We start from the raw sequence: 19447 nt of genomic DNA on the forward strand, positions 1-19447 counted from the left end.
ACTTTGATATTAACTTGTAACCTGTCATTACATTATTAAAACCTTACATTTGATTAACACATTTATTTCAATAATACATTTATAAAAAAAATGAACCATACATTTCACAAGTAAAAAAATAAAACAAGAATCCAATTCAAACTCCTTCCATACAATAATTGTTTGTAACACATACAATAACTCAAGATGTTTTATAACAATACAAAAAGTGTAGCATAATATAATTAGAACTAACCGAAGATGTCCTCATATATTTTCAACTAATGCCAAAAGTAAATCCCCTAAAGCCACCAATAAGAAATCTGCACCAATATAAAAACAATACTACGTTAAAATCGTAAAGTAAAAACATTAACTATGTTATAAGAAACATTTCTAACAATGCATTAAGAGTAGCCACACCAAGGAATTAAAATCACAACTCCTAATATATAAGTTGTAGAAAACAAATATAAAGTACTAACCAATAAGTGTTTTAACTTAAAGATGAACCACCCCCATAGGTAAGAGCGTCATCATAACCCTTGCTCCTCAAAAAGTTAAGAATATTCTTTTGAATATCTTCTTGCTCCCTAGCTCGCTCCTCTTCGTCCTTAGCTCTTGCCTCTTTGAGCTCAATTATCTCATTTTCTAACCGATGGATATACTCCACCGAGGAACTAGATGAGGCGGTGGTTACTAGAGAAGAGAAAGGTCTCATGCCAAGTCCTTTTACAATACCGGACTTCTTCTTAAAAATCAAGTTTGAGATCTTCTCTTGTGTAAGAGGAATTGCATTAGGATTTTGACAATGATCTTCTTGCACTTTGAGAATAGTTTCTTATCATTTAAAAGAGAAAAAAGCAAGCAATCACAACATTAATACCACATATGTTATAGCTTTACAAACATGAAAGGATGAAATGATTCAACCCACCACAAAACCAATCAAAAACATCATAAGTATAGAATATTTACAAGTATTGAAACCAATTAAAGTACTATTCATCTTATCTAATCAACAAGATCTATTCACATTTGCAAGAAACTAAAAACACTCCCAATATGAATTTAAACCACCTTATAACACCATGCAAGCCACCCGTTTGCTCCAATATAACAACCCACCACAAAACCAATCACAAACATCACAAGTATAGTGTTTACAATTATTGGAATCCATTAAAATACTATTCATCACATCTAATCAACAAGATCCATTCACATTTGCAAGAAACTAAAAACACTTCCAATATGAATTTAAACCATCTTATAACCCCATGCAAGCCACCCGCTTGCTCCAACACAACAACCCACCACAAAACTAATCACAGGCATCACAAGTATAGTGTTTACAAGTATTGGAATCCATTAAAATACTATTCATCACATCTAATCAACAAGATCCATTCACATTTGCAAGAAACTAAAAACACTCCCAATATGAATTTAAACCACCTCATAACACCATGCAAGCTATTCGCTTGCTCCAACACAACAACCCACCATAAAACCAATCACAAACATCACAAGTATAGTGTTTACAAGTATTTGAATCCATTAAAGTACTATTCATCACATCTAATCAACAAGATCCATTCACATTTGCAAGAAATTAAAAACACTCCCAATGTAAATTTAAACCACCTTATAACACCATGCAAGCCACCCGCTTGCTCCAACACAACAAGCCACCCGCTTACTCCAACACAACAACCCACCACAAAACAAATCACAAACATCACAAATATAGAGTTTTATAAGTATTTAAATAGATTTTACTTACTATGATCAAGCTAAGCGTACAAGTCTGATTTGTTGGCTAAGCTTTGGTCTTTGATTTTCACAGATCTAAGCCTCTTTTTATTCCCCCATAGCAACTCAAACAATTACTAACCTTGTAATCACATTCAACCAAAAACCATTAAATTTCTTCTACAGTACATAAATAAAAAAACACAATCTAATTATGGTTTAATTAACACTTGGTTATGAAGCTAGAATTATTAAATATATCATAAAGCTTTCACCCTTTTTGTTCTAGCAAAACATAAATTGGCAACGCAGTACAAATACAGGAAGCAATAAACTAAGTCTTGCAAGCAATTATAATATATACATAAACATTAATTCTAATAAAACATAGAATGTCAGTTTTGAATTATAGAGCATTAATTGAAAAAACACTCTTTAGTGTTCTGAGTGTTTGGCAAATTACAATGAATAGAGCTTGATTTATATATCATGAAAAGTAAAATTAGCCTTAAAGCACCACTTAAGATCTTTTATGTGGGTTTGCAGACACACTATTTATGTTTTGAAAATAGCTTTAGAGCTCTTAAAGCTCTTTTTTTTTTTTTTTTTTTTTTTTGCCTCTAAAACATACAGAGTGAAAAATTTTCTACCAAAACAAATTGACCCTCAGGGAAAAAAAGAAAAAATATTTGACATACTATCACTTAGATAATTACCATCAACAAAATAGACCCATAACTAAAAACCCAGTAGATTTTTTTATTGAAGGAAAATCACAGCCTATTAGTATGAAGTATTAACTATTTTTTTTTTAAAAAAAAAAAAGCAGAATTTCGACCATTACAGCAATAATCCAAAACATAAATAAAACTTAGACCAATTTATCAAAACACAAATTGATAAAACAATAATGATCCTTAAACTTGAATCCTTTGACTTCAGAACCATATGTACAAAGATTACAAAAAAAGAAAAAAGAAAGAAAGAAAGAATCCAAAGAGTTAAAAGAGAAAAATGAACAAATACCCAAACAAGGTGATTAGTAGATCGGCGACGGAATGATGAATAGGCGACGAAATGGGGAAATCGGCGACGAAATGGTGATATTGGCGATGGTTTGGTGCTTATCGACGTATCGGCGACGGTCTGGTGCTTATCAGCGATGGTCCGGTGCTTATCGGCAACGGGTTAGTGCTTATCAGCGATAGATAGGTGAGCTTATTGGCGACGGGTAGGTGAGCTTATTAGCAACGGTTGGTGAGCTTATCGGCGACAGTTGGTCAGCTTAACGGCGACGGTTTGGTGAGTGCCTACGGCGTCGGTTGGGTTTCTTTGTATCGGTCACCTATGGGTTTCTCTGTGTCGGTTGGGTTCTAATATTTGGCAGCTGAAGGTTGAATAAAATAGGGAAAGGAAATATATATATATATATATATATATAGGTAAGGCTTTAGCGACGTATTATTTCTGTCGCTAATGGCAAAATTTTTCGTTGCAAAAGCTATTAGTGTTTAATGTTTTTAGCAACGAACATAACTTTTGTCACTAAAGAACCTAGATGGCATATATATCGGCAGATCTTTAGCGACGAAAGTAAATTTCGTTACTAAAGAACCCAGATTTTTGTTAAGATTTTTTGCGACAAAATTACAATTTCGTCGCTATAGAATACTTTTGATTTTGTTGCTAAAACAATGGAATGAAAAACTATTAATATTTTTAGTTAAGATTATTTTTTGTTGCTAATTCTTCCTTATAGCGACAAAAGAATTTTCGTTGTTAATTCTTCCTTATAGCGATGAAAGAATTTTCGTCACTAATACTATCCACAGAAATACCTACAGTGACGAACTATTTCATCACTAAAAATTTCAACTTTTAGCGACAAAATATTTTGTCGCTATAGATTAATTAAATATGCGCCAAGGTTTCCCCCGCTGCCGCCCATTTTTCATATCACTATAGTGACGAAAATTATTTTTCATTGCTAAATGTTATAACTTTTTTCATTATTAGTGACAAAATTTATATTTCGTCGCTAAACCTGTATTTTTAGCGATGAAAAATATTTCCTCACTAACTTTCGTCGCTAAAGATACATTTTGTTGTAGTGTATAATGTATACCAATCAATTTTTGGTGTAGGCGGAGTTCGATTGGTGGACATTGTTTTAATAAATAGAATATAATTTCATCTATAACGTCTACTACATAATAAATGCTCTTATCAGCAGGCTAAAACACCAATTGGTTTTTGGTATAGATATGGTTCGAATCCAAGATCTCTTATCAATGACAAGAGACTTTACCAGTTGAGCAAACAAGAATATATTGGTTGGCAATTCTTGGCATTTTCAATGAAAACATTTAGAATTCAAACCTCTTTCCCTTGTTGTAACTATTGAAATTATCAATAACAAAAAATTAATAGAATTCACTATTATATGAGAGGAAGGAATACTGATCATTGATTTGTGTGTGTGTGTGTGTGTGTGTAAAGGAATGCATTAAACAAACTAAGAAGAACAAAATAATTCAGGGCAGAGCCTGTTCAAGTACAACCCATTAAAGTTTAAATCTAAAATTTTAACTAAGTCCATAGGCGGACTCACAAAAATAACAAAATCAGTGGCTTGAAGTCCTCCCAGACGAGCAAGGGCATCAGCGCACCTATTGGCTTCGCGATAACAATGCCTAAAGCAAATCTGAGGGATTCGAGACACCCAAAGCCTGCAATCATCCATGAGAGGGGAGACAAATAAATTAGTGTAATTCAAGTTAGAAATGTCGTCTACTATAGCTTTAGCATCTAACTCTACTTCTATTGCAACAAAATTGTGATTAAGACATAGGTTAAGCCCATCACGAAGTTCCCAAAGTTTTGCAAGAAAGCTAGTAGTCTTTCCTATCTTGCGAGCAAAGCCTACAATCCAGTTTCCTTCCTCATCTTGAATAAGACCCCCTCCCTCTTCTAGGCCCAGATTACCAAGTGAGGAGCCATTAGTGTTCAATTTTACCCATCCACTTGCAGGTTTATTCCAACAGACAGGTATACAAATTTACGTGATAGCTCCCTTATGAGGGCCAGCATAGAAGTTATACTCTAAAGCTCTGTGAGAAATATCCTTGGCTAGGCATGGATTTGGCCTTTGCACCTTGAACACTACTTGATTCTTGTGCTTCCAAATAAGCCATATAGCAAATAGAAAAGTTGTACTCCAGGGAATAGCGTAATGGCCAATATTTTGCTGTTTTGTGCCATTCTCCTCCAATCAATCCTGAAGATTGCTGCTGAAGGAGGAACTATTAACCCGATTCTAACCCAGTTGGTCCCAGACATGTTTAACAACTTTACAGTCATGAAGAGCATGAAGAATGGACTCATTGGATGTATGGCAGAGAAGGCATTGAGTGTCAAGAAGCAAGCCCCTTCGATTGAGGCACTCCTTCACCCCAATGCTTTCATGATAACAAAGCCACACAAAAGATTGGATCCTAGGTAGCACCTTAGCATCCAAATCCACTTACCTCGAAAGGAACTAGCATTTCCTTCATAAGTGGCTATCTTATAAGCTGATATGAGATTAAAAATACCATGATCCGACTCCTTCCAAGTCAACTTGTCCTCTCCACGGGATGCCATGGCAAACGGAATGGCTTGAAGTTCCTACTTAACTGAATCAAGAAAATCAAAGGAAGTAATAGACCAATCCCACCCGTTAGTGGACACAACATCTTTTACCTTTAGGTTTGCAAGCTCACTAGAGATGGGGCCTTGAATGATATGCCTTAATGCTCCAAGATTAGACTAGTTATCAAACCAAAAGTTAAGATTACTGTCTCTTCCAGATGTCCACCTTACCCCCTTTTGAAAGATCTCAGTCCCCTTTTTCATTGCTGTCTAAACCCTCGAGCACGGAAGCTTATCCCGATTTCTAGAGCTCAATCTCTGAGTGTTGCAATATTTCCTTTTAGAACTTTTGCCCATAATGACTCCCCTTCTGTTTGGAATCTCCAATTTAACTTTGTTAGAAGGGCCAAATTCCTACCCCTAGCTGATTGGATTCCTAATCCCCCCCTCTTCCTTCGGTTTGGTGACTTTGCCCCATCCAACCCAATGCATTTTCTTCACCCAGTCTGTTGAGCCCCATAGGAAGTTTCTATTGACTCGATCAATGCCTTTTATGATTTTGTTGGGTAGATGAGCACCCTGCATAACATTATTAGGTATGGTGGATGAAACATGCTTAACTAGGACTGATCTACCCGCCAAAGACAAAAGATTCGCCTTTTAACTAGCCAACTTTTGCTTAACTCACTCTAGCACAAAATTGAAGTCTTGCAAAGAGGACCTCGGATGTTTGGTGGGGATACCAAGGTATTTTCCTAGATTAGGCGTGGATTGGAAACCCAATATATCACATAACTCTTCCTTACTATTCCTGTCAACATTCAGGGAGAAATAGACCCTAGACTTGGCGCCACTAACAGATTGTCCCGATATATTACAGAAAAGATCTAACACCTCCCTTATTACAATACAATTCTCATAATCAGCTTTGGCAAAAAGAACCAAGTCATCCGCAAAGAAAAAATGCGAAAAAGCTAGACCACTTCTGGTGCCCTTACCAACTGCCAGCTTTTTGCAGTACATTTTTCTTCAATGAGTTTGCCAAGGAAGTCCATACAGAGGATGAAGATATATAGGGAAAGGGGGTCACATTGTCTAAGGCCCCTCAATGACAAAATCTGATCTAGCGCTCCCCCATTCACCACAATGGAGGTGGATACCGTTGACACACAACTCATCATAGGCTTTATAAGATTATGAGGGAGATTGATTCACTATACCATCAAAATACTAAATAATTGCTTAAGGAGAGAGAGAGAGAGAGAGAGAGAGAGAGAGAGATTCAACATAAAATACTGAAACTATTCAATTAAATTTTTTTTTTTGAGAAACTAAAATTATTCCATTAGTGAACTCATAAGCCCAAAAAAAGAACACACATCGTATCCCAAATTAATTTAAAATAGCAAAACAATGCATTCCATAGTAATTTAAGATACTTATTTCAATCCTTAAGCACACCATCAATCTCGATTGATAGAAGAAGTACAAATATTCAAAAATAACAAGTTTCTATAATGTATAAGAAACCCCTAAAGAGAAACAACCTTATTGCTTGATCGGGGCACCTTCTTGAAAATAGCCCATACAATATCAATGTAGAGCGGTAACTGTTGTATGGCAAAGAAGACTATCGGCAGACATGATGCTGTATATACCGGAAAGGCCTTGTCTTTCAATTTATTCTTAAGCATAAAGTAATGTCCAGCACAAAAAGAAATCAACATTGATGTAATGGATACAAGGAGAGAAGTTAAGCCAAGTAGAAGTTTCTTTGGCAAGTCTCTACGAAAATCCTTCTGTTCATATCGAGAAGTGAGGATGGCAAGAAATGAGAACAAAGCAGTGATGGAGAAGCAAAGAGCAACGAGTGAGGAGATGGCGAAGATGGTGAGCATCAAGTGGCTTTCAAGGTTTGGTGTCCCCTTTTTTTCATCGAAGCTACCTGGGATAGTGGTTGACGAGGCAAAGGCAACGGTTGCAATGAGAGCAGCTACAACTGAGCAGGACTCAGAGGTTTTGTTTAGCCACTCGCCTCCACTTTTTACTAATTCCTTGTGTGTTTCGTTGAAGATTTCTTCTGGGGTTTTGTTCTCTTTATTGACTTGATAGCAGAAGTGTGGAGGCATGTTGTCTTTTACAAACTGCATGCATATATATATATATATATATATATATATTAGTCACCAAGTCATGAAATTAATGCACACAAGAAAATTTTATAAAATATGATGTTCTCTCCTAATTTTATTTTTTCTTAAATATAGAAATTGACAGTTATGGTAGTAAAGGGTGTGCAGCCAACCCATCAACTTGCCAAAACCGACCCAACTCAACCCAACTTGCTGGGTTGGGTCGGCTTTTAGGGGTTGGTAGGTTGGATAGGAATATGAAACTTTTTTTAATAGTGGGTCGGATTAGGTTCAGGTCATAACAATCACAAACCCACCTAACCCGACTCGACCTACCAATATATTTAAAATTTAAATTATATATATTTATAAATATATTATATAATTATTATTTTTTATTTAATTTTTCCCCTATTTAGCTCTTCTTATATAAAACCTAATTATCTCGCAAACCCTAACAATTTTTTTTCTCTCTCTGCCACCACCTCCCACTCCTACTCTCCTACTCCACTCCTATTTGTTTATAATTGACTTAGAATACTAGTTTATGTATGTTTTGTTTATCAACTTAATTGAATATATTTCGTTTATAAGTGAATTGGAATACTAGTTCATGTATATTTTATTTATCAACTCAGGTGGCAGGTGAGATATATATATTTTGGTCAATTTAATAATAATAGTAATAAATAAAAAAAGTCCAACCCATGGGTTCAACCTGATCCATGTGGATTGGGTTGGGTTGAACCCCTATGATGAGTTAGGTTGGGTTGAATATTTTTTAACCCACCTTAGTAGGTTGAGTCAAAAAATCCCCTCAACCCGATCTAATCTGACCTTTGTATACCCCTAATGATTTTTTTTTAGAATACTAAGTATTTTTAACACAAATACGAAGAAAAGAGAAAAGTTATTAATAACTACCCCTAATGGTAGTTATTAAGATCCATTTAATTATATAATTGTGTTTGTATATAAAACTATATGTTCTACCTTTAAAAGAAAATAAGTCATGTCAGGATTCTAATGAATGTGTGTAAAAATAGAAGGTTTAGTAGGGAATTATTATAAATTTAAACTCAATTAAAATTAGATATATGAGAATATTTTTTTGATTTTATATTCAACGGTGAAAGTTTTATATCATAAATGTAGGTAATGGGGGAGTCATAATATATTTTTTAGGGAGACTCAAAGCTAAATATATCATAAATGTGGTACAGTTATTATTTAAGGGAAAAATTTTGAAAAAAAAAATTCTAAGAGGGAGGAGAGAATTTTTAAAAGCCAAGGCCTTCATGTGCCCCTTCCTCTGGCACTGCTGGTAAGATGGTGACATTTGCTACGATGTGCTATAACTACATTGTGTGATTTCGTGCATTTGTGGTCAAAATCTCTTTGCTAATTTGTTCAATAAAATTGGAGGTCAAAATTGGTTTGAGTTCATACCTCATACCACTTGATTTCCCACTGCATTTGCAACGCAGCACCAGGAATTAGCCAAGGCTTTTGCTTTCCCATCTCAGCTGCTAGATGCAACGCATTGTTGTCATTTTTATCCCCTTCATGAATTAATTTACGTTTCACAAAATCTTGCTTGAGCAGTAGCAGTAATACATGTGTTTGCCTGTTCTTCGCGGCCAAAAGTACAATATTTTTACCTTCACTCTGTTCATTAATGGCCACTGGAAACTTTTTGAGTATGTGCTCAACCATTTCTGTGATACCATTTCTTGCTGCAAGCAATATGGTTGACTCTATCTTTGTCATTGTAGACATTTTTTTACTCTTGTCATCAATGGCCATTGGTGGAAACTTTTGAAGTATTTGCTCGACCATTTCTGTGAGACCATTTCTTGCCGCAACCAATATGGGTGTCTCTATCTTTTTTGTTTCAGGCGTTTCCCCTTTTCCAAGCAGTAAAATAAGTAAGGGTGTCTCTGCCTTTGCCATTTTAGTCGTTTCCCCCTCTCCTGCTAATAATAGAGTACATATTCAAATGTTTGCCACATATATATACTTATAAAAAAAGGGATTAATTACAATTGAAATTTCTCATAATCACTTATATAACTCAAATTGGATACATAGCTGATGATGTACCTTCATAATTGAACAAAGTTTCACTCTAAATTAGTTTGAAGAGAAACGCTTCAAACTTCTTATATATCTCTTTTTTAGATATGAATTTTGAAAATCTAACCATTAAATTTCATGTTTCTTATGTTCTTAACATGCATATCAAGTTTCATTCAAATAGGATGTTATTTGCTATTCGATCAATAAACTTATTTTTTATACACAATTGTATATTACAAAAACTTGAAATTTTTATACTTGTTCGAAAGCATAGCAATTGATTTTTGATCTTCTTAAAAATTTACAAGCATGGAGGATGTAATAAGAATATGCAATTTAACGGTTAGATTTTCAAAATTTATACCCAATATAAAAATATATAAAAAGTTTGAGGAATTTCTCTCTAAACTAGTTTGGAGAAAAAATTTGTTCTTCATAATCCAAGTCCATATATATATATATATATATATATATATATATATATAAATCCATAAATCTACCATATGGGAGAATAGTGAATCACCTCTTTCATTCGTTTTCTCTTCTTGAGCAGTTTCGTTTATCTTATTTCCATCTTGTGGTTCAGTTTTGCCACCTGTGGCTGTGGTATTGTCACTGTCTGTTGGTGATGGTGGTACCTCCCTAATATCATGTGTTTTCCCAGGGTTCGCCCCACTTGTTAAGCTAAACTTATTAGCATCGTTGTGTGTATGTTTGATCAGAATTTTCATGATTTGAACCGAATATACATGCTTTCGTTTTATACTTCGTATACCCTCTGGATTGTCATAATCAATATAAGATAATTACAAAAAAGAAAATATATTAATTAATGCACCGATAAGTACTTAAAAAGCTAACAAATTTACATGATAATGAACGAGGTTGAAACCACGTTGATAAGATAAATAAATAATTATGGCTTCTTAAATAAGTATTTAAAAAAAATTCTATTTTATATTAGAAAGTTCAAAATTTGTAAATGTTAACATATTATGCGCGCGTGTTAGCATGAGGGGTGGGGGTGTTAAAAAGTTGGGTGAAAGTCTAATATAGAGGCAAACCATATCCAAAGCCCAGAATAATCCTGATGAATATTGTGTACAAAAGACGGAAAATGTTATAACAGTCTTCATAATGTCTCCGAAGAAATCGATGAACTTCCCTCCCAGCATTAAATTCTGTACCAAACAAAAATAATATATTATAATGTGCAAATAAAAAGGTTTAATTAGGTAAACTACTTTCATTGGGCTTCAACAATGACAATAATCGGTAGTACTGTAAGGCCATTATAGCCTTCGACTATTAGAACCTAGTTTTTTTGTAACGGGGGATGGATGAGAAGTATAGAAAAATTAACTTAATTTGATATACTCATCCTATGTAGAGAAATACACTAAACAATCAATTGGTTTGTAAAATATGATTATAAATAGGTATTTATAGAATTATAAAACTATTCTATTGGCTCACATGACCTTATCTTAATGGTTTTATTACTTCCCATATGCATTAATAATTCCAACATATATTAAATGTGATTAACATACTTAAAATTTTAACTAACTAAATGCAATATTACGACAATTATTATTTATATACATAGGGTTCCTAACATTGACCTAAAGTTTCAGTAGATGTACATGAGCAACTTAGAGCACTCACAATAGTATAGGGGGGTAAATTTTTCACATCCAATTCCAAAAATTACTCACATCAATCTACCTAAGAGCACTCACATTAGTGCTTATATAGTTTCTCAAAAAAAAAAAAAAAAACATTAGTGCTTATATAATATAAAAAAAATGACTATGCTTTAGCCAATCAAACCCAAAATCCGCTTACCTCTGATCATGCAAAGATGTGTAAAAATACATGAATGCTACAATAATTATGTAAATTTATAGACACTATTTATTTTGCATTTAGTTTTTTATTATTTCTTTATGTATCTCAAAATTGAAGGAAAATAGTGAATAATGATTGTTGTATATGAAAAAAGATAATAAATTTTTTTAAAAAAAATCAGAAAAATTAATATTTTAATGAAATGTAGTATAAAATAATAATCTTATATCGGGTTTATTGAAAAGGGAGTATGTAAAATAAAAAAGTAGGTTCTTATATATACTAAAACAGTCAGGATGTATTAGCTGATGTGAATGCTTTAAACTTGTGTAAATTTAGATTGTTGCTACAATTATCAGTAAAAAAAAAAGACAATTAGTATTCACATGCAAATTTATTTTCAATATTTCTTTACTCATTAACTCAAAGAGAGATGATTTGAGAGAGTAATATAAATTGATAAAAAATAATATTTTAACGAAATATAATGTAAAATAGATAATCAGATATGAATAATTATTAGAATTAGTTGTGTAAAAAAAAAAAGGTTCTTATGCTAAAATATACAAATTTTTTTGCAAGAGCTAATACAAATGCTAAATAAAACCATACTAAATCTCAAACCCAACTTATCTGAGATTTTTTTTTATAACAAATTTAACTCATGCATAAAAACCATTGTAGACTTGTAGCTCAAATGTTATCTATTATTTGTTTCCTTTTTTTTTTTTTTTCTTTTTTTTGAGAAAGCATCTATTATTTGTTTCCAATTGAAACATCCAATATTTAAATCACTCATTCTGCATTGTAACTATAGAATTTTTTTATAAAAATAAAATCAACTCACTTTTTACTATATGCATTTCTTACCTTCCTTTGTCGATTGGCCAGTAGTGTCCGTTTCACTGGGATTCTCTTCATTTGCATCTAGAAAAGAAAAGTAACTCCGTTATAGAAGTGGTCCAGCAGGATAATTTGGGGGTGGATACTGGGTACTCAATTTATTTATTTATTTATTTTTTATTTTTTGAGAAACAAACACACACACACACATAAGGGAGAGGGAAATAAGTTCTAACATAAAGGCACACCACAAGTCCACTTAAAAGCCACGGTAACTTTTAAGAGAGGGTGCGGCAAGTTATATTACACACAACACACAACACATTCTCTTAATCAATTTATTGTATTTTTAATTGCTTATTTCTGTTTTTAAAATAAAAAATAATAACAAAAAAATGTTTCCAGTGATTTTATGGTAGAAAAAAAAATCTTAAAGAACAAAATTACGTAATTTTGGATCACTCTAACAGTTCATATTAATGGATACTAATGAGATTGGCATGATTGAATTGAATGAATTTGAAACTTAAAAGGATTAAATTGAATGAAAGTGAAGTTGGAGACTAGAATTGAATTTTTGGCAAAATTAGAGGATGTAATTTCTAATTTAGCATTTTTTATTGTATGAGAATTTTGACAAATTCACTATTATATTACATTTTTTTTCTTATACACTCTATACTTGTAAAATTTCAAAATGATCAGAAACTATTAATCTCATCATTTATCATCTCATTTATAAAAAAATACAATTTCAAGTTTTGTATTTTAAATTATGCATAAAAGATGAGCTCACATATGAAATGGTAAATAACATTATATTAGCACAAAATTTTAATTGAGAGAGAGAGAGAGAGAGAGGCATACCATGTTCCGGAGTATCAGTTGGAGCTTGGGAATTTGTACAAAACAAAATTAATTAATTTTAATGCGCAAATAACAAGGTTTATTTAGTAGAACCACTTTTCATTGACATTTAATAATGACAATAATTTATGTATATATTACAAGTCAAAACTCAAATAAAATTCAATTAAATTGTCAATTTTACGCCACATGTTTTATCTAATTTTTAATTTTTGTGTCAAGTAAATTACTGAGTGTAAAAATCGAATAATCCAAATCCAATTAGATTCTAAATTGGGCTACATGTCCATATAATTGTTTAATATATTGTAATAAGTGAATTATTGATACAAAATCCGAAGAGTCTAAATCTAATTAAATTCTAAATATATAAATATATATATATATATAATGAGAAACTATTACATATTTAAGAAGTGTATGATTTAAAAATATGTAAGTTAATACCATGTTTAATTTAAATCTCTTCTCAAAAAAATGTGTAATTTGAACCATGTAATTATGATTGCTTTTAATTGTACCCATGTATATGTATAAGATTACACACTAATTTGTGTGTGTGTGTGTGTGTGTTTGTGTGTGTATTAATAGGCAAAATTGAAAGAAAATTCAATTAGATTTCAAATTGGAATTCAATTAGAGTCTAATTTTACCCCACATGTTCCATCTAATATAAGTTTTTAAATTTTTGTGTCAAGTGAGTTAATTCAATGTGAAAATTGGATTTCAATAAAAGTCTAATTTTGCATCAAGTGTCCCATCTAATTTAAGTTTTTAAATTTTTGTGCCACATAAATTAATTTAGTGTAGAAAATAAGGAATCCAATATAAATAACCATAAAAAACTTAATCATATATTAAACTCTATATATAAAATTAGAGGAAGAGAGAGTTTGAATGATTTTATATTTAAGAACTTTTTTTTGTATAACTAAAAACAATTCAAATTTATGAGTCATTTAAGTAATATACCATGATTATGTACGGTTTATTATTAATTAGGTAATATATATAAACCAAAGTTTAGAGAAAATTCAATTAGAATCGAAATTGAATTTTTCTTTTCTTAGCTTTCCATACAAATTAAATTGTCTAGATTTTTGCTGCTATTTTTTTTTGAACTAATGAGCATATTTTTTATACTATTTCTAATAAGATATTTTGTATGTGAAGACGTTAAACGTAACAAACTCTAATTGAGCTAAACGATCTCATATATCTATACCTATTTAATTTATGAGATACTATTTAGCCAATTTATTATTTTATTTTATATTATATTTAGTAGAATTTCACAAACAATAATTGTAAATTGATATCGTATATGTAGTATCCAATAGTAATTTTCAAAATTATATACGTAATAATGATGTAATGAGAAATTTAGCGTAACTAATATCATTAAAATTGCAAGGAAAAATTATTTTAGTACCTCCAAATGTCCTGGTCAAACTATGCCCTATATGTTTAATAACTCAAACTAACGTCAATAGCACCATTATAATTTATCATTCCCATGCGTAAGCATGAGTTACATACTAGTTAAGGATAATGACAAATATAAGTTTTAGCAATATTTAATAGATTAGCATTAACAGTATTTGAAGGCTAGTAATGTTAGAGTTATGGTTAAATAATTAAGTTTATTATTTCCTAATAACTTAAGTTTTAGGACAATTGACAATTTATTTCAATATCATAGCAAGAGATTCTGAGTTTAATTATTATTTTTAAGCTACCTCCCATTTAAAAAAAAAAAAAAATCCCACATATGAGATCCACTTATTAAGGAGAAGTTTAGGCCTACACGTGAAGGAGAATGTTGGAATTATAGTTAAATGATAAAATTCATAATTTTCTAACAGTTTAAAATTTTAAGATAATTTTTTTTTTTGGAGAAAGAAAATTTTAAGATAATTGATAATTTATTGAGTAAACCATTCAACTCAAAACTTTAATAGATGGCTGGACCAACTAACCATATTAAATCCAAAACCTAATTGGTGTGGGATTATTCTAATATTTTCAACTCAAATGAACTTTTAATACTAAGCATTTCTGCTAATTCTTCAAAAATATAATACATAAAAAATTATGTATTTTTGCTAAGAATTTTGTAACTTAATTAATATTTTTTAGTATTTCTAAATAAAAACGTTCAAAGTTCAAATTCCTATAACCTATCGTTACTATCGAATTATTAAAAAAAAAAAAAAACTATGCATTTCTCACCTCTTTGTTTTGATTGGCCAGTAACGTGCGGTTGGTTGGGACTCTCCACATCAGCATTTCGGCATTTGCAATGCCTAATATTTGTTCCTCCAATCACTAGAAAAGGAAAGCAAAATTACAGACCTTAAAGGAAAGAAGAGAAATAAATAAATAAATCAACACTGTTTTTCGTTGGTTTTTGGGTTCTGCCGTATATGTTGAAGTTCTAATCATTCTGTTAATGCATTTTTTAGTTATTATTATTATTTTTTTAGAAAGTTAATGCATTTTTTTATTAAAGCTAGAAAATCAAAAGTAATTTTTGAAATAAATTTTTTTTTTACATGATTAATGAGAGACCTCAAAATCAATGAAAGGAAAAAACAACTGCATGAATCTGGAAAACCTTATGATTCCTAAATGATCCTAGAAAAATTCATGTTTCCCCTAGCTTGAGTTGCCCTGATTTTCATGTTCTGTCACAGGTTTTGCAATAACTTTAATTAATGCAAAGAAAAAAGATCCACTTTATATACCGAATTGAGCCAAAGTCTGCAGCACTTGATAAAACTGGATGCATATGTGGTAATTCTTTGGGAATTTGTGAGTAATATCGTCTATGGAAGATTCATCCAATTCTTTAAAGGCAGAATCAATCAATCTTTTATCAACAGTTTCGTGCTCCAGCTCTTCAACAAATATACCTTTCACACAACAACAAAGGATGTTGTAGCTACAACACAACGTACTCTGATCTCCAAAATGTAAGAGAGATGATATGCAGTTAGCTAGAAGGTTGAGTCATACTTACAATGATAAATGATGTTCTTCCACCATCCGATGTGGGAACCACTTTTGAAGACCGAAGGCTTACTTGCTAGGAGATGCAAAGGGGTGATTCCTACCTCGTTCACAGCATATGCAAGATTGGGTTCCTTCAAAAGTATTTCATATGCCACATCTGTCAACCATAATTAATAATTAAACTTAGTGAGTAATGCAGTTTTAATGTAATTGATTTTTTCTTTTTTTGGAAAATTCTTAAGTATTTTCAGATTATATAAATATGATGATTTCTCTTCTTACATTCACAATGAACCATTTTATGAATTTAATGATTGGACCTTACCATGATCGGTCTTACATATTTTATTTTTTCTCTATTTCATTTTTCGAAGTTTTCTATATAAAAAAAAAATTATGTGTCAATTTTAATTGAAAAAATATGGAAAATTTTTGTTTTGTTTTTAATGTAAAAAATTTACAAAAGAAAAATAAGGATTATTTTTTTTGAGGAAGTTCTTTTTATTTAACGATTAATAAATATGTGTATATATATTAAGAGATCGATACACTGTGCTCAAATAATTTCACAAATCAACAATCCAAGCTTCAACTCTTCATTTTCGACCATTTTTATTTCTCTATTTGTAAATGTTCTGCAACATTACTACAATTTAACTAACACACAATCACAACAACTACAAGGTGGGCGAGAGGGGCTTGGACTTGAGAGAGATCAAGAATCACAGAGAGACAGATCGAGGCGATTTGGATGGAGATAGAGTGTTGGTTTGATGGAGCCCTTGGTGCGCTCAAAGCTTGTGGCGAAGAGGTGTGGAGCAAGGCTTCTTTGGCGAGGCCGACGATGACGTTCTCGTTCTCTGTTGCAATGACTAAGATTGGTGGGAGAAGTAGTGGCAGAGACAATGACACACACACAGAGAGAGAGAGAGAGAGAGAGAGAGAGAGAGAGAGAGAGAGAGAGAGAGAGAGAGAGAGAGAGAGAGAGAGAGAGAGAGAGAGAGAGAGAGAGAGAGAGAGAGAGGAATATAAATATAATTAATTTCTTTTGGTCCTACGAAGAACAGTAACTCATTGACTCATTGTTCTTAATTGATAACTTATGTATTATTATCACCGCGCACCCTTAGTGCAGTGGTCACTCTATAAGTATAAATGCTTATGGGACGTGGGGGACAAGAGCCGGGGTTCAAATCTCCAGAAGAGAGCTTTACACACATATACATTTTAGATTAGGTTAGAGTAAAAATTTTATCTTGTATAAAAAAATAAAAATAAAAAACCTTATGTATTATTAATTCAAGTATAAGTTTTTTTAGTATCACATAACCTTGTATGTAGCAAAAAGTATCCTTCCTTAATAGTAGTGGCGGCTCCACATATATTTTAGGGTAGTCACAAGACCACCTTAACTTGCTAAAAATTTATATATACTTGAAATTAAAAAAATTATATACTAAAGTAACCTATTTTAACCACTCTAATAATAATAATATTAAACACATTGACTTGAGAATCATAAGAATTTGGTTTCAACAAAAAAAAAGTAATGTTTGCATCCACAATATTTTCACAATAATTTCATTGCAAATTGGAGCTTCTAACTTGAGAGATGATATTGTGGTAAGATGTTATTAATTCTAATTTGATATTTATACTAACATCAATTTTCTACCCATCAATATATAACAGCTGGTTACTTAAGATTTGTTATGAAAATGTTATGAGCGTAGCATTACTTCATAAATAATTCTGGCCCCCCAAGTATAATCCTTAACCTCTTTAAAAAACCAAAAATTAAAATTAAAATTAAATAACAACAATAAAAATTAAACCAACAAAAATAAGAGTAATGTTACATCAACAACAAAAATGCATTTCACAACAAAAATAAGAATAATGCTATAGCCATAACATTATTTTTCTTAGTAGAAAGAAATGGTAGTGACATATGTCCAAATTATTTTTTTATTAGATTTTGTATAATTTAATTTTTTATAAGTGATTACTCTAAAAAAAATTCCTACAACCTCCACTGTTACCTAATAACAATACAAGCATATAATATGTTAATAATAAAAATAGTTTAGTATAAGTAGTAGTTCTCGTAGCAATTTCTTTTTTAACTTTATGTCATGAAAATTCGATTCCTTCAACTAATTTTACATTATCGGAATACATTATAAATTTCTACTATATAAAGTAGAACATTAATTCATGTTTTATTCAATAGGTGAAGCGAGAAAAAGTTAAGCAGAAAATGCTCACCGAAATACTCCCACTTGATGGCACAGTGAAGGGCAGTCTCACCATCATTTCTTCTATAGCCAGGATCGACTGACTTAAGGTCGGTGTCGGTGGCTTCCAGGAGTGCCATATGCAGGTAAAGGAAGATTGGTTTGTAACCATGAAAAGCAGCTAAGAAGAGAGGAGTCTCACCGACTTTGTTACGAAATAAATCTTTATGCTCCAAATCTCGAATCTCTGAAAACCCACTAGCTAGGGTAGCAAGAAGGATGCATATCTTCAATCTCCCCGTTGATGCGGCCACGTGCAAAGGGGTATTCCCTTCATCGTTTTTTATCAGTAAAACGGGCCCCGAAATGTGGGAAATTACACGTATGAGTTCTATAACAATATTTTCTGGTGCAATTGAGACAGCTACATGCAATGCCGTGTCCCTTGACGAGTTGATCCTGGCCGAAATGGCTGCGAATGTGTGTAGCTTATACATCTCAACAATGCTCTCCCAATTACCCGTCATGGTATTCCTGTACAAATTAAGGGCAAGCTCCTCATCCAGTTCCTCCTGCATATCTTCCTTTTTTTGGTTACCACTAGGAACAGTTTTTTCGGCTTCAATTTCTTTGTTACTACTTAGACCAATCACGAAAAATATTAGATATGAAAATCAAGAAAACAATAGGATTGTGTACCTCGCAATACTGTAAATGTGTATATTTTGTCAAGCTATATATAAAAAGATAAGGGACGAGAGAGAAAGAGAATCCTAATCCATATTTAAGGAGTAGTGGTTATTTAATGTTGAGAATAACCAGGGACTTTAATAAATCTCCAAAGTAAAGGAGGACTATTTACTCTTTCTTTTTTTTTTTTTCTTTTTTTCTTTTTTTAATGTTGAGGACTATTTACTTTTTGTGATTGACCAGAAAAAAAAATGGCCAAGTTCTCTAGAGAACTTGGCAATTTTTTTTTTCCAACAAGAAAAGACAAATAACACACCTAAAATTGATAGAAACACAAAGAAAGAGAAAATATTAGGACCACGACTTTGT

General features: G+C 31.8%; 1 protein-coding gene and 1 long non-coding RNA gene across 3 annotated transcripts; both read right to left on the reverse strand.

Moving 5' to 3' along the window:
* Positions 1 to 119: 119 nt before the first annotated feature.
* Positions 120 to 819, reverse strand: LOC142612631 (uncharacterized). Its single transcript, XR_012840155.1, has 2 exons — positions 465 to 819; positions 120 to 302 (listed from the first exon to the last, which is right to left on the reverse strand). It is a non-coding gene; the product is annotated as an uncharacterized LOC142612631 (long non-coding RNA).
* A 6057-nt stretch (positions 820 to 6876) lies between these two features.
* On the reverse strand, positions 6877 to 19082 carry LOC142614092 (uncharacterized). 2 transcript variants are annotated; one of them, XM_075786637.1, is made up of 9 exons: positions 18420 to 19082; positions 16159 to 16308; positions 15884 to 16051; positions 15369 to 15464; positions 12297 to 12353; positions 10640 to 10756; positions 10099 to 10353; positions 8946 to 9469; positions 6877 to 7508 (listed from the first exon to the last, which is right to left on the reverse strand). In XM_075786637.1, exons 1-9 carry the CDS (start codon positions 18964 to 18966, stop codon positions 6897 to 6899), a joined length of 2526 nt encoding a protein of 841 aa, XP_075642752.1. In that variant the 5' UTR covers positions 18967 to 19082; the 3' UTR covers positions 6877 to 6896. The 2 variants fall into 2 exon arrangements, with proteins under 2 accessions (XP_075642752.1, XP_075642751.1); XM_075786636.1 differs by having other exon boundaries at positions 8946 to 9472.
* Positions 19083 to 19447: the final 365 nt, after the last annotated feature.

Source organism: Castanea sativa, chromosome 10 (genome assembly GCF_040712315.1).
Source record: "Castanea sativa cultivar Marrone di Chiusa Pesio chromosome 10, ASM4071231v1".
Taxonomy (NCBI): domain Eukaryota; kingdom Viridiplantae; phylum Streptophyta; class Magnoliopsida; order Fagales; family Fagaceae; genus Castanea; species Castanea sativa.

Bases quoted from the DNA above. Each gene is read 5' to 3' on its own strand.
- LOC142614092 (XM_075786636.1), bottom strand. From the start codon at position 18,966: ATGCAGGAGGAACTGGATGAGGAGCTTGCCCTTAATTTGTACAGGAAT. The intron at 16,052-16,158 runs GTAAGTATGACT...GTTGTGTGAAAG, and splicing joins GAAGAACATCATTTATCATT to GTATATTTGTTGAAGAGCTG. The intron at 15,465-15,883 runs GTATATAAAGTG...TTCCTTTTCTAG, and splicing joins GCAGACTTTGGCTCAATTCG to TGATTGGAGGAACAAATATT.